General features: G+C 39.1%; 1 protein-coding gene and 1 pseudogene across 1 annotated transcript; one reads left to right on the top strand and one right to left on the bottom strand.

Moving 5' to 3' along the window:
* Positions 1-589: 589 nt before the first annotated feature.
* Positions 590-9391, bottom strand: LOC133863170 (uncharacterized). Its single transcript, XM_062299147.1, has 7 exons — positions 9173-9391; positions 7715-7909; positions 5986-6126; positions 2785-3503; positions 2114-2687; positions 1151-2029; positions 590-1054 (listed from the first exon to the last, which is right to left on the bottom strand). The coding sequence occupies exons 1-7, from the start codon at positions 9389-9391 to the stop codon at positions 590-592; spliced, it is 3192 nt and encodes a 1063-aa protein (XP_062155131.1).
* Positions 9392-10322: 931 nt separating this feature from the next.
* On the top strand, positions 10323-11165 carry LOC133863169 (DNA-directed RNA polymerase V subunit 7-like; annotated as a pseudogene).
* The last annotated feature ends 4672 nt before the right edge of the window (positions 11166-15837 follow it).

The following is a 15837-nucleotide window of genomic DNA, read 5'->3' as shown; positions in this document are numbered from 1 at the left end:
ACGAAGTTGACACGGCAGGCAGTCCAAATTTGTAAATAACTATTTTGTTTTTTTTATACACCCGATTGTATTTTGACTTGAAGTTTTAAGTTCTACAACCATGTTGATATGTAAACAAGAGTACTACTTTGTAATTAAAATTAAAATTACCGTTTTAATTTGAATATGTTTTGCTTGTGTTACCGAGTCACCCCCCAATGACTTAGACAAATTTGGGAATTTGTATGAGTCATTGCCGAGGACCATGACTGGTGTGTGTTCCGAGTCGGTTATGTTTCAAACCGAGGGAGATAACACGTTGATTTGAGTTGGATTGATTTGAACCAAGTAGAAATAGTGCTTTGATTTGATCTGGTTTGATTTGAGCCGAGTCACCCCCCAATGACTTAGACAAATTTTGGCTTTGTCTGAGTCATTACCAAGGATTATGACTGGTGCGAATGTTCCGAGTCGGTTATGTTTCAAACCGAGTGGAAATAGTGCTTTGATTTGATCTGGTTTGTTTGATCTGAGAAATAAGTTGGATAAAATTTTAGTTGTACAAACTCCAAATTTGAACTTACTGAAATCATAATTGGTTACATGTGATTCACATAAAGTACTTCTTCAAATGCTCGGCATTCCACGCTCTCGGTAGTTCCATGCCCGTTGTATCACTCAGATGATGTGCCCCCTTGTCGTGACATCGTATCACTTTGTATGGGCCTTCCCATTGGGGTCCGAGTTTTCCTTCAGTTGGATCTTTAGTAATCGGGTTTACTTTCCTCAAGACCCAATCTCCGAGTTGAAACTTCCTTGGGTTTACTGTCTTATTGAAGTAGCGGGCCGCTCGGGCCGCTCGGTCCTGGTATGCTGCCCATGTGACTTGTGTTTCATTTCTTCTTTCTTGTAACAAGTCCAAATTGAGCTTGATTCCTTCGTCATTGAGTCCCGGATTGTAGTGCGACACCCAGAAGATCGGTGATCCGACTTCTGCAGGGATGACTGCCTCGGAACCGTATGTTAAAGAGAATGGAGTAGCACCAGTGGGAGTACGTGTTGTGGTATAGTAGGCCTAGAGTACCTCAGGGACATACTCGGCCCAAGCTCTCTTATTCCTACCGAGCTTCTTCTTTAGCGTTTTGAGCGGTGTTTTGTTCGTGGCTTCTACCTGCCCATTTGCTGGTGGGTGAATCGGAATGGAATAATAATTTCGAATCCGAAGTTCGGCACACCATTTTCGAAACGGTCTGCAGTCAAACTGCTTTCCGTTGTCCGTAACAAAAGCATGTGGGATTTCGAATCGGCATATGACCGAGCTCCAAAGAAATTTTATCACATTGACGGTGGTGATTGTTGAGAATGCCTCAGCTTCCGCCCACTTTGTAAAATAGTCTATTGCGACGAGAAGGAATTTTTGACTTCCTTTTCCCGGTGGCATGGGTCCGACTATGTTGACCCCCCATTTCGCAAATGGCCAGCGCGAGCTGATCGGACTGAGTTTTTCAGGGGGGTTCTTCATCACCCGAGCAAACCTTTGACACTTGTCGCATTGTCGTACCAGCTTGACCGAGTCCTTGTTCATTGTTGGCCAGTAATATCTGGCTCTTATCGCCTTGTGTGCTAGCATCCGAGAGCCTGAATGATTCTCGCAGACTCCTTCGTGTATTTCCTTAAGCACATACGCTACCTCCGAGTTTGTGAGACACTTGAAAAGTGGCTTGGTGTATCCTCTTCGGTAAAGTACTCCTCCAATAAGCACGTGCTGGGCTGAGTGCATTTTCACCTTGCTAGATAGCAGCTTGTCCCTGGGTAAAGATCCGTCTCGGAGGTACTGAACTACATCAGTGGTCGACTCGGGGCCGGTTGATTTTTCTTCGGTTTCCATCACGCGTAACTTTGGAGTAATTGATGGTTTGGTTTGTATCACCACCTCGTAGGCTGATGTTTGGACATCTGGTCCAGTACCCGAGCCCATTTTGGAGAGGGCGTCTGCCTGGACATTTTCCTCCTGGGAAATTTTTGTCATGGCGGTCCTGTCAAAGTTAGACTGATATTTGCGTACCTTGTTGAGGTATTGGATCATTTTTTCTCCTTGAGCCTCGACAACTCCCTACACGTGGCTTACTATTACCTGGGAATCGCTTCGGATTTCTACGTTCTTTGCTCCCATCTCCTGGGCTATGAAAAGCCCGGCCAACATGGCCTCATACTCCACTTCATTGTTGGTGGTCACGAAATCCAACTTGATTGCGTATCGAAAACTTTCTCCATCCGAGCTTGCAAGAGTGACACCGACTCCACTCTTCCGGTTTGCTGAGGAACTGTCTACATATGCTACCCAGGTCTCCTTCTTGGGCAGTTCTTCACTCTCAGGTGTATTACTGAATTCCAGGAGGAAGTCAGCTAGGACCTGACCCTTGATAGAAGTTCGAGGATGGAACTCTATGTCGAATTGCCCCAGCTCTACCGACCAGTTTACCAACCTGCCAGAAAGGTTTGGTTTTTGCAATATCTTCTTCAACGGATACTCGGTCAATACCCGTATAGCATGTGCTTGAAAGTATGGCCTGAGTCTTCGTGCCGAGACAATTAAGGCGAATGCTAACTTTTCGATCTGGGGGTACCTCTCCTCGTCTCCATGAAGTGCTTTGCTGGTGAAATACACCGGTTTTTGGATTCCTGAATCCTCACGAACGAAAGCCGAGCTAACAGCCGAGGGAGATACTGTTAGGTAGAGTTAGAGTATTTCGCCTTCATCCGGGCGGCTTAGGAGCGGGGGATTGGTTAGGTATTGTTTTTAACTTCCCAAAGGCCTCATCGCACTCGCTATTCCATTCGAATGCTTTCTTCAATATCTTAAAAAACGGGAGACATTTATCTGTGGATCGGGAGATGAACCGGTTTAAGGCTACTATTCTCCAGGTCAATTGCTGCAATTGCTTTGTGGTCTGAGGCAATTGCATACTGAGGACCGCATTAACCTTCTCGGAATTTGCCTTGATTCCTCTTTGCGAGACCATGAACCCCAAGAACTTTCCGGAGGAGACGGCGAAAGCGCACTTTGCTAGATTGAGCTTCATCTTGTGACTCCTCAGTGTCTCGAAGGTCTCCCTCAGATCTGCTATATGACCGGCAGCTCGGATGCTCTTGACAAGCATATCGTCGACATAAACTTCTACGTTCCGTCTGATCTGATCTCGAAACATCTTATTCACCAGCCACTGGTACGTGGCCCCAACATTTTTTAGACCGAACGACATTATCTTATAGCAATAAAGGCCTCGGTCGATGATGAAAAATGTTTTTTCTTGGTCGATCTCATCCATATGAATTTGATTGTACCACGAAAAAGTGTCCATGAACATGAGGAGTTCATGCCCGGCTGTAGAGTCTACCAGTAGGTCGATCCGAGGCAAGGGGAAGCTATCTTTGGGACATGCTCTGTTGAGGTCGGTGAAATCAACGCACATTCTCCATTTTCCAGTAGCTTTTCTGACTAACATCACATTGGCCAGCCACACCTAAGTTTTGATCATCAAATGAGGCCAACATCTTAGACCTAAGATGAGTTTCTCGTCCGGATAGACTACTGAACATGACATCAAATGAGTCATTCTGTCTCATTTATAAAATATCTTGTCTGGACGAAATACCGAACGAGGCTATCTGTTCTCTATTTATCATGTAGCTTGTTCACATTGACTTTGAACAGTGTTTGGACGTGAATTGTGCAGTGTTCATTCTTTTCTTTTTTTTTTTTTTTTTAAAAAAAATCATTTTTAACTCCATTTTTAACACTTTTAGAATTCCTTCTTAGTTTCATCCAGTGTTTAAACATCATAGATGCAAGTAAAAAAATCAACTTTTATGTGTAACTTCTCAATTTTTAGAGAAAAGCTGAGTTTTCTCTTTTAACAACCAAAATGAAAATACCTCAAACGCTTTAGTACACTATTATTTCAACACTTCAATAATAACTACATTACTAGACAATGGTGTTCAAAGAGACTGTAGTTATTACCTTCAACTCCTCCAAGAATGTTTCTAGTTTCTACTATGTAGAAGAGTAAATCTTTAACTTATAAATATGTTGTTGTATAGATGCTTGAAACTTTGAGATGTTGATAGAAGAAAGTTTTGGATTTTATATAAAATGTTTGAGTTTTGGGTTAAAGTTTGAAACTTTAATGAGCTTTATTTTAGGGTGTGTTTAGTGTCTAGGTTAGTGAAAGAAAGCCTTAGAATGTGTTAGATAGGTTAAATGTATGATTTTTTTGGAATTAAAAGCTTCTTTCTAGAAACCATCCTAATGGTCAAAGAACCGTCTTGACGGTGAAACAGTCCCAATGGTGGATGATCGTCCCGACGGTGAGATTGTCCCAATGATCCCTGTATAGTCCCAACGATTTAACAATCAAATCTAGTTCTTCCTTATCAATTAATCCTACACCCATACTGTTATGTTGAGTACCACTTTTATCCGACTTACCACCTCTCTTGCCAAACCCTCGGTTAGCTAGTTAGCCCTACCAGTCTTACTAGTAGACTTAGCACCTCATTGTTTAGTGCAAGTAACTCTTTTCTTTCTATGATGCCCATCATTTGTCAATGGTACAGAACTAGCGACCTTCATTTTTCTTCTAACAGCCTTAACTCTTGTACCCTTTTCACCATTAGTAGTCCTTGTGTTTTCATGACTTTTACCATATACAGGAATGTTATCTTCATCTCCAACATTACCCTTAGCATTCATTACAAAAATTTTAAGAATTTTGGACGGTTTGAAACCATCCAGAAATTATAAAAAATCGTCTAAAACAAAGTCCAAACGGTTTTAAAACCGTCCATAAATATGGGTTGCGAATTTGGATTATAGACAATTTGGGCCAAATCGTCCGGAATTCTAGACGGTTTGGCACAAACTGTTCAAAATTAATTCCAGACGGTTTGGGTAAAACCGTATAGAATTAATTCTAGACAGTTTTGATAAAACCATCCACAATTATTTCTGGACAGTTTGAGCCAAACCATCCAAAAATACAATGAATAGTTATATATATATATATATATATATATATATATATATATATATATATATATATATATATATATATATATATATATATATATGATATTAATATAATTTTTTTTACATTAATTATTATTTTTATATTCATTAGTTTTTATTTTTTTATTTTTTTATTTTGTTTTTTATTTTTTTTAAAACTAAATTAACTGATCTGATCAGAATCAAAACTAAAACCCCAAAAAAATCGAGGGATCCCGTGAAGAGAGATTTAGCCGGCGACAAAGAAGCTCTGTGACTTTGTCTCTCTGTGTGGTTTGCTGAGATGAGCTCGATTTGGGATTTCATGGCAACTTGGTTAACTTGCACCTAGCTTTTCCTCTTCATAAACCTCACCATCCTCACCCTCCTCCTCCCCTCGCATTTTAGCTCTCACAAAAAACCACCACCACCACAACAACAACAACTCGCTCGAGCCCCGTCTCTGCTCGACTGAGTTAGGTCCTTCGACCTCTTTCTCTACAAGTTCAAGCAACCCAACACAACCCTAGCCAGAGAGTTTCTACAACCCCATCACGCCAACCCGGATAATCCTCCGACCCAACTCGTTCGATCCCCTTCTCTTTTGGACCGGCTCAGTGCCTCAACCTCCCCACTCTCTGCAGATCTGACTCATCCGTCTCGGAAGTGGAACCCGAACCCGAAAATGAAACACAGAGAGATCTGGCCGAGCGTGGGTTTCGGCCGGATCCTGCCGAAAGCCCACGCCGACCGTCCAGATCCCGTCGTAGGTTTGACTGATCCGACCGTACCATTTCGTTCTGATCCAACTGACCATCCCGTTCCAGTCGTCCCGATCTCGCCGACCGTCCAGATCCCAATTGCTCGTCTTCAGTTGCCGGCCGGAGGTGACAATAACAAATGTTGGTCCATTAGGATGCGGACTAGGAGGTGACAATAACAAATGTTGGTCAAACCATTATAGCCTCATCAACCTTATGTTTAACATAAATGTGAACACTACTCTTATTCCCCACTTCTAATCTATGCAGTAATCCCACAACATCTGCATCATTTCTCAAAGGCTTTCCTACTACCTCCATATTATCGTCATCCATCTTATACCGTAAGTTCATTCATTTAGATAACCAAGATCCTTAACCATATCCTCTACTTCCCAAACCGAAAAGTAGTCTTATGTCATATTCTCTAACCAAATCAGTCCCCCCCCCCCCCTCAACATACTCAATTGGATTGTGTTGCACTCTTCCACCATGATGAATAATCACGTTGACCAGCATATCTATAATGACAAATATAATTTTTGTGATACACCACACGTTGCATGTGTTCACAGCATGCAGCAACACGTGTTAAAATGCTCAAAAACCCTAAAACCACATTCCATGCCAGGGGACGATAATGTTGCATAAGAGTTCAAAAGTGACATGCAACAACATCACGTGACCCAAATTTACGCGACTAACTTTATTCACATGACTCACATGTTCACTCAACTATCTAAAAAGACAAACATAGAGTCGTAATAAAGTATTCACCAACATCAATTTTCGAAGCGATCTGACCATCCACATATACAACCCACAAATCAAAATCTTAACTTTCATACCAAACAAAATTGGTTATCCATACTGATGTACATAAGTTGCAACAACACACACACACACACACACCAATTTACAAACAAAACCATGACAGAAGTAAGATAACTCATCAAATTTACAATAGCCCACACTAAATCTTAAATGATAATATAACAAAATATTTTGGGGAATACAATATATTATCTTCAAGTGGAGTTCGATGATCCAAAACAGGGGCAATGACAGTTGAGATTCCCGATTCCAGCAAAACTCCTAGCGATCCAAAGTTACCACTCGAGCTCAGGTTTCAAATCAGGTTTTCTAGTAAAGTGAAGAGATACATGGTGTTAGGGATTGTTCTAGAATCCCTCCTTGATTTTGTGATATGTCCTCTGAAGTGATGCTTGGAGTATAACATCTGATTTCGCACGCTTGGGAGGCTGACGTGTTATGTTTGCCACATGGATAATATTTACAATGTGGAACGATGTCGTTTTAGTTGGTGTTTAAATGCCTATGGCGATTGAGTGACTCTGACTAACGGTGTAACAACAGATTTGGACATAAATATCATGGAGGGACTGATTTGGTATTCACGAACACTCAAGCATTTAAAATCCAAAATTAAAAATTTAAGGATTGATTTCAAATTGTGAGTTTACCTAAGGATTTAATAGGGCTGGCAATTTTGACACGACCCGATAATCCGATACGAACACGACACGAAATTAGCGGGTTTGGGTTTACCTTAAACGGGTTTGGGTCTTAAACGGGTCGACCTGTTTATGACCCGTTTATCTTGGCTTGACGGGTCGTGTTGCGGGTCACCCGCGGGTGACCCGCCAAACACGATTATGGTTTTTTTTTTTTAATATATATTTAAATTATTATTTAATTATTTATTAATTTATTATTATTAGCTAAAATAAGAAAACAAAAACAAAAAACAAAAGAACCCTAACTTCTTCTTTTCTTTTTCATTCAACGCCGTCCCCCCCCCCCCCCCCCTCTCTTCTTCTTCTTCTTCTTCTCCCAGTCTCTCTGCTGCGCCGTCGTCCTCGTCTGGTTCTTCGTCCTCGAAGCCCCAGTGCCCTTTGCTAACTCCCTTCGCCGAGTCGCCGGTCATGGACTCGTGGTCTCGTTCAAGCTCGGGCCTTGGTCTGCAGTCCCCGACTCCCCACGCCTGAGTCCGATTGCGCCATGAAATTGAAGAGCTTGGAGGCTGGAACTCAGGGCACTGTTTGGGCTCTAGTACGGGTACCTTTAGGTCCTCTTCAATATCTACTGATTCTAATTTCTACTTCAATATTTACAAGTAGGCAAAGTTTTAATTTTTGATGGATTTTGCGATCTGAATATTTGATTGTTGATTTGAATCATTTGATTTTGTTTTGATTGCTGCAAGTGAAACATTTAGTTGAAATTTGAGGTTCTGATTGTGGATTTTGATTTGGTTTTGAGATAATTGCTTGCCTTAGCTTTGAGTGTTCAAACGGGTCGTGCCGACCCGATACGACCCATTATGTTAAACGGGTTTCACGAGTCGTGTCGGGTGACCCATGAAATAATCGTGTTCGTGTCGTGTCTGGAGCCCCGACCCGTTAACATAAACGGGTCGTGTTTGGGTTTAGCTTAAACGGGTCGCGGGTTTTAACGGGTCGTGTCGGATACCCGTTTTGCCAGCCCTAGGATTTATCATAGATTTACCCCCCTCCTCTTTTTCCCAAACCATAAACAAGAATCTTAATTATTAAGACAAAATAATGATTTTTTTTTTTTTTTAAAATTTTTAAATTTAATTTATATATATATATATATATATATATATATATATATATATATATATATATATATATATATAAATTTATTGAAAAGAAACTCAACAAAACAAAATCCCCACCCCCCCCCCCCAAAAAAAAAAGAGGCCAAAAAACAAGTCTTTTACTTCGGTCGAATGTTATGGTTGGTTTTTTAAAATTTTAGCTTTTTTGTCCTTTGTTTTTGTTTTGTTTTGTTTTGTCTTCTTCTTCTTCTTCTTCTTCTTTTTTTTTTTTTTTTTTTTTTTTTTTTTTTTGTTTTTAAATAAAAGCATTAAGAAACAATAAAGATAGTAAAGTTTTAAAAATACAAAAATAATTTTTATTTTTATGTCGTATTAAAACACCTTTTGTAAAGAAAAAAGGAAAAAGAAAGCACTCCTAAAACGCATTCATAAATAAAGCTTAATTATCTCTACACCACTTTCTAAGTGAGATAAAATCAATGCTGTATTTAGTAAAATTTCAAACTCCTGCAAACTCATATATTTGAATTAAAGACTTAATCTATAACTGTTTCAAAATTCCCTCTATTTCCACTGAGTTCGTCTATACGGCTCACTCCTATCCCACTTTCATCCGACTTTCATAAACACGTGGCACTTCCTTTTTTTTTTTTAAAAAAAAAATCATGAAATGGGCGGTCCTCTCAGAACAAAACAGACCAAAGGTAAAAAACAAAATTCAAAACTTTCTCTCTCTCTCTCTCGTCTTCTCGCCGGATCTCTCCCTTCTCGACGGACCTCGCGTTCTTCCGCCGTATCTTGCTTTCTCTCACCAGGAACCCTCGGAACTCGCCGGAACTCCCTCTCTTCTCGCCGGGTCTTTCCGTAAACTCTTTCTCTCGACGGATCTCGCCGGACGTCGCATTCTCCCGCCGTATCTAGCTTGCTCTCGTCGAGAATCCTCGGATCTCGCTGAATCTCGCCGGAAATCCCTCTCTTCTCACTGGGTCTTGCCATAAACTCTCATTCTCCCACAGGATCTCGCTTGCCCTCGCCGGGAACCTACGGATCTCTCCAAAACTCTCTCGTCGGATCTATCTCGCCGGAACTCTTTTTTCTCAGATAAGATTTTAACAGGAATTTTTTCTTTCATGAATTTTCTTAGAATAGTTTTCTTTCATGAATATTGCATTTGACTCTCGATAGCTCTTGATAGTTCGAATTTTGTGATTACTTATCTAATTGTAATTTACACGATGAAATTATAACATAATTCAATTGATTTGGGACACCTTGAAATATCAATTAGATGTCGTTTAGATATGATTTGTGCGTTTGTGTGTGTGTAGGTTCACAAATTGCGAAAGATTATGAATGATTTATCTCAAGTAAACTGCATGACCGAGAATACTGATTCAAAAGCTATACAATAAAGTTACAATTTAGACTGAAACCTTCCCTTGCTGGCTTTATTTTCTGCAATTCTGAGTCTTTTGTTTTGAGAAACAAAGTTTTGTACTTCTGGGAGTTTTTTTATACAGTTAAAAATGGAAGCTTTGTTCGAGATATTAAATGTGAGTTATGAGTAGTAGCTCTCAATCCTTACACCAGATTTTAGAAAAATTCTTGGTAGTTTTTCCTTTACCTCTATCACCTGGCTACCATTTCCGCTGCATTTTGGTATTAATACCGTAGGTACTGTGCTACTTATAAAAAAAAAAATACCATAGGTACTGTTCTGTTTGTGTTGTCATTAGAATCAGTAAATCACCAGCATCAACCCAAACTACAATTATGACCATAATTGTTATTTCTTACTAGTTGTCCCCTGCTCCACCTTATTTACACTACCATCTCCACCATGTTGGCCTATGTTGTGTGGTGTGGCACATTTGTGGGGCCATGCTTCTGCTTCTACAATGCTGAAAATTTTATATGATGGTAATTGATGTCAGATGTCATGATGGAGAAATGGTTAAATGATGCATAAGGTTCACAATTATTTGCAAAACTTTGTTCTTAATATTGTTTGTTTGTTTGTTTGTTTATAACCTTGTGGTGTTTTTCTATACAATTATTCAGAATCTTGAATATGATGGTTTCTTTCAACTGAGTGTATGGTCCATCATCTGAACTTTTTCATATGGATGACTAACGTCTCACAAGATGAGAACACTAAGAGAAATTTAGAAAATTAAGTTAGCATACTCATGGTTGCTGTCTTATTCTTTTGGTTTACGACAGGTGGAGGAAAAACAAAATATTTCTCAAAGTACAGTTGCCCTGGAATGTCATAATCGCTGTTGAAAACCTGGATGCAAAATGATTGATGCTTCAATGGGCAATTATTATTCGCTTGTTGGCGACTTTGCTGCTAGAAAGGCCACTAAGGTCTAAGGATCTTGGATATTATCAGGCCGTCACTACTCTGGATAGCATAGGAGAGAGGGGAGAGTGAGACAGCAAACGGGAGATGTTGTCTTCCTAGTTTATTTTAGCGCCATCACCTTCAAGCTGTACAAAGGAGAGATTTCAGAGGAGGTTGTCCACAAGGTTCTGAAGCATGGGGTCCTCTTGAAATGTGGGCCAGGTTATTGCTATGAGGGTGGCGAGAGTCCACTGTTCCGGGACAACCTGTCGAAGATTGAAAAGGATGTTGTGGTTCGTTTCATTGTGATTGGAACAATATGGTTGGAGGCGGAAAGGGAATTTCAAGCACTGGTCAGTTTGGAGGGCAATTATCTAGGACCAATTTCTCAGTGTTAGGAAATGCTCCCTTTGTATATGTGTAGACCCTTTTTTTTTTTTTTTTTCTTTTTTGATTCATTGTATATGTGTAGACCTGCAAACATGTTAATGCTCATGCTGCCCTTCTACTTCAAGTCCTCCAATCAACTTCTTGTAAATTGCATGTTGGCATATTTGTAGCAGCTTCTAGTTTTCATCCATTAGAAGTTGTCCAAATGTGGTGCTATTTTGTCATCCGGGGCAAATTACATAATTTCTTTGTTGTTCCATTTCCCCGTATTTCATGTTTTGCTTACCATTTTGATAAGAGAAATGCTACTATCCAATAGTAATCCATGGTTATTTTCAATTAGGGGTGAAACTGCAACTAACCATAAAATATTTACATTTGCAACACCATACAACTTTTAGCAAACAACATCACGAAAAAAGGTTTATTCATAATCAAATTTTGTTGCTTCCACACAGCTACCAAGCCTTCAAGCAGTAGATAATAAGCTTAAAACTGCAACTAACCACAAGGTCTACAAACGCTAGCAATTCATTCATCATCCTGGAATGCTCAGGAAATTGATTGTAGAGTACTATAAAATTGAAAGACATCTTAATGTAAAATTTTCATGAAATTGACATGAGATTTACTTCTAAAAATACAAAATATCTTCAGCTGATAATTAAACTCAGGACATAGGCAAAAAAGACTACATCTTGTAATTGAGATAGCACATCAATTCTCCTAGACCTTCACTGCATGTTCTGGAAGCGTTTCATGATAATGACCCTCATATCCATTTAATGCCGAGCACACTTTGAAAGGCAACTAGACTCACTGGAACTGAACTTGCTCCCGGGTGTACCAGTGATGCACTTGTCCCAGCAGACATTTGTGAGCTTTCCTACCATCTCAATAACCATGGCTCTTTCCTTCTCTTGCTGCATAGCCACCATAAGTTACTCAAAAGAATCAAATAAATTGTAAATGCAACTTGGTACTAACAAGGCTAACTAATAGTGATAACAATAATAACCATCATTACAATCGCCACCACTACTATGTGTCATTGATCTCAAAACATACCTTCTTACTACAGTTGAGTCTATGAAGGGCTAAATCAGTGTCCAAAACTTGTAAAGATTAGAGTCAGTTCCACCATGAGCTTACTCGGAAAAGAATCACATAATTGATATGCACAACTTGGTACTAGTATGACTTACTGTCAACTATAACAATAATAATAATCATCACCACTACCACCACCATTATCTATTCTTGATCCCAAAATGTGTTGTTCCTAGAATAGTCAAATCCTAAATGGACTAATTTAGGCTATTAATTAAGAAAACTAAGTAGACTACACATGTCATGGCAGGGATGAGCTTCCAGGACATCAAATAACCACGTTGCAATAGAACTTTACAAGAATGAGTTTTGGCATCAAATATGTGATTAATATCCAAGCATATTCTATACAGAAGCATAAGTTCATGGAAAGAAAATGGTTTTCTTTTTTCACTCTTTATTTTTCAAAACCAATGACGTTGGATCAATTTTCAAGATTCAATTGGTACCGAAGCTGCTTCAACTAACTGATAGAACTTCTAATTATGACTTCCAACTAGCCTGATAGTCCAAGTTAATGATTATCATCCACATTCGCAAACAGTTATAATTTAATCGGTTCCAATTCAGTAGATGCCCAAACATACACCAAGTTCAAGCAGGTGAATATTGACTACAAAAAATTTATGGCACAAAACAAAGGTCCGAAAGTAGTATACATTAATGTCTTCAAGATAATACCGTGTAAATGAGGGACTACATAGACACATGCTTAAGCACACAAAGCTCTCTAGTACCCATCAAAAATCGACAATGATGTGAAAGAAATACGCAATAAAAAATTATGCAAGGGAACTATAACTAAACAAACAACTCTACATAGACAAACTGTAAAAACACCAGGTGAGAGGCATGTGTAAGAGCAATAATAAAAAGAAAACCCCCTAAAATCTGATACACAACCATTACCCCACCAACACAATTAAACTCGAGAGAGAGAGAGAGAGAGAGAGAGAGAGAAGAGAGAGAGAGAGAGAGAGAGAGAGAGAGAGAGAGGGGTTGGTCTAGAACCGACGGTGAAGAACGAACAAGAGAGATGTGGGCCGGCGCCGGTAAAGGACGGCCGGGTGGAAAACGAGAAAAAACGCCGGAGAAAGGGAGAGAACACTGGAAAATGGGAAAAAAAAATGCCAGATGCAGGGGGAGAGAGAGATCGATGGGGGGAGCAGAAATCGCCGGAGAGAGAGAGAGAGATCGGGACGGCGGTGGTCGGCTAGTCTCCGGCCGAAAGCCCCAAAATCACACAATCAAACACCCTCCTTCAGCCATCAACAGTGACCGCCGTAGAGAGAGAGAGAAAAAAAAAAAAAAAAAACACAACAAAAATCCAGTGGCCGACCGTGGAGAGAGAGAGAGAGAGAGAGAGATACCGTAGAGAGGGAATAAGGTGGTCGGCGCTCCTGGTCGGCGGTGGGAAGGCGATCTGCGTGGGCAGTGCTTCGATGGGTGGCGGGAGATGGCTGTCGGTGGGATGAGGGAGGAGGGAAAAAATTGGGGGAAAGCTTTTTGGGGGAAGAAAACTGTTTTGAAAATTTTGGGGAAATCGTGTGTTTAACAAACACTGGTATTTTTTTTTTTTTTTTTGTTAAAAAAGAAATGCCACGTGGCAAAAAAGTCGGACTCTAGTGTGATAAGGTGAGCCGGATAGACGAACTCATTTCCACTAGTCCGATCGATCGACAATCAGTTATTGGATTTGAGTTGGACCTTTCCATCAAGTTTCAACGGTCTGTAAGAATTCTCCTCTAAAAAATACATTAACAACAATATTACAATTTGAATATTATTGATCGAATTGAATTCATGATAAAAGCACATCAGATTAGACCTCGATCAGGTGGATAAGTTATAACTTATTAAACTAAATATTAACAATTAGAAATTGACTGAAATTACCTAATTAATGGTAAAATATATTTTTGCGTAAAAAGAATAATAGTTTGTAAATTAAGAAATCATTCTAAAATCACACTTAACCAATAAATGATTGTTTATCATTTTTGTTAAAGCATCCAAAGTGACTGAACCCAATAATTGAGTACTGCAGAAATCATTTAGCCAGAAGTACGTAGTTGAATTCCAGTTGTGAATACCAAAGAGAAATTCTTTCCGAAATTAATTGGCACTAATTGTTCTTTACCCTTTCTGGATATTAGTTTCCAATCAAAAGGGGCTGAAAATAGGGTACATATCTTAGCTGGGTTTCTCTTCATTTCTTGGTTGAGGGGGGAGGGGGCTTGCCCCTTGACCCTATACTTTGCTTTTTCGGTTTAATTTTATTCTTTGCTTTCTATCATTGTTTTGTTTTCGGCCCGAAACTGAGCCATGGGCTGTTGGTTTTCTTCCCTCTCGGTGGCTCTCTGTGAAACTAAGAGGTGAAGGTGATTTGCTTTAATCCTTATGAGGATTTGGAGTTTGTGGGCTTCAAATCTACTGTTGGGTCGTTGATCTAGGTAAGGTGCCAAGATCGGTTTTCAGGCAATTTTTTGAAGCTAGATCTATGATTCCCTGTCATTCTATAAATGTCATACGTTAGCAAGTGCTCATCTCTTACCGGACTGTGTTGGCTCTTCATCTCCTTCAGTTTGCGGTCGGTGGATCCCAAGAAATTTGGTTGTTCATCTGAAGGTGAAGGGTCCTTTGGTGAGGCCGGGTGGTATACACGCGCTGTCACCGGCAACTCCCAGTGCTCTTTGCCGGCTAGTGTTGTTTTAGTTTGTATTTTTGGTTTTTAATTTATGTTTTGTTGTTAACCCATACAGTCTGCTATGGTAGATCTTAGATTTAAACTGTAATAGTTGTTTTTAGATAAGATCTTGCTCTTTTATCTCCTCATATAGTGGAACTCCTTGTAAAGAGAGGTGTTATTGTGTGTCCATCTCCTATGACAGTTTTTCTCCAAGTCAAGAATTAGTACTGTATTTTGTTTTTAGAAGTCTTTGTACCCCTAATTATAACGTTTGGCCCTTAGGGTCTCAGATTATAATGAAGGTTCTTCCCTTGTTCAACAAAAAAAAAAAAAAAAAAAAAAAAAAAAAAAAAAAAAAAAAAAAATTCTGATTTTCCAATCAAAAGGGCTGATGGAATTGACCAACTAAATGATATTATTTTGGCATTGACCATCATTTTCGGTTTATAATTTGATAAAAAAAGAAAAGAAAATAAGATTAAAATAGCTTGTTTAGTCTAATCGAAAATATTAACCATTATTTTTGGTAATTTAAACACTAGAAAGTACCAAAAACATATTTTAAAAAATATTTTATATCGAAACAAGCGAACCTAAATGATCGGTGGTATCAAGGATCAATGAAATAGTTTTAATAAGGTGTCAATTATTAGTGTATTACGCCAGAACCAATAAAAACAAGACATTTGTCACTTATAATAAATAAATTAAATTAAAGGTAAGCTAATTATGTAAAGAGAATACCTTTTTTTTTTATAAAAGGATGAATTGTAAATTCCTCATTTTACAGCATTCAAGAAAAATTTGACACATTAACTTATTTCACCAAATATAATATACACGAAAATACCCGATCAACCCACCCAATTGTTTGTCATGGACAAAAAGGCACTACTGTTGCCCACT

The sequence above is a fragment of the Alnus glutinosa genome, chromosome 3 (genome assembly GCF_958979055.1).
Source record: "Alnus glutinosa chromosome 3, dhAlnGlut1.1, whole genome shotgun sequence".
NCBI lineage: Eukaryota > Viridiplantae > Streptophyta > Magnoliopsida > Fagales > Betulaceae > Alnus > Alnus glutinosa.
Note: the sequence above shows the minus strand (reverse complement) of the source record. Positions and strands in the feature narration are given on the sequence as shown.

Coding starts and splice junctions, on each gene's coding strand:
- LOC133863170 (XM_062299147.1), bottom strand. CDS start 9,391: ATGGCAAGACCCAGTGAGAAGAGAGGGATTTCCGGCGAGATTCAGCGA. Junction 2,688..2,784: donor TGCGATGAGGCCTTTGGGAA/GTTAAAAACAAT, acceptor CTCGGCTGTTAG/CTCGGCTTTCGTTCGTGAGG. Junction 1,055..1,150: donor ACCCACCAGCAAATGGGCAG/GTAGAAGCCACG, acceptor GAGGTACTCTAG/GCCTACTATACCACAACACG.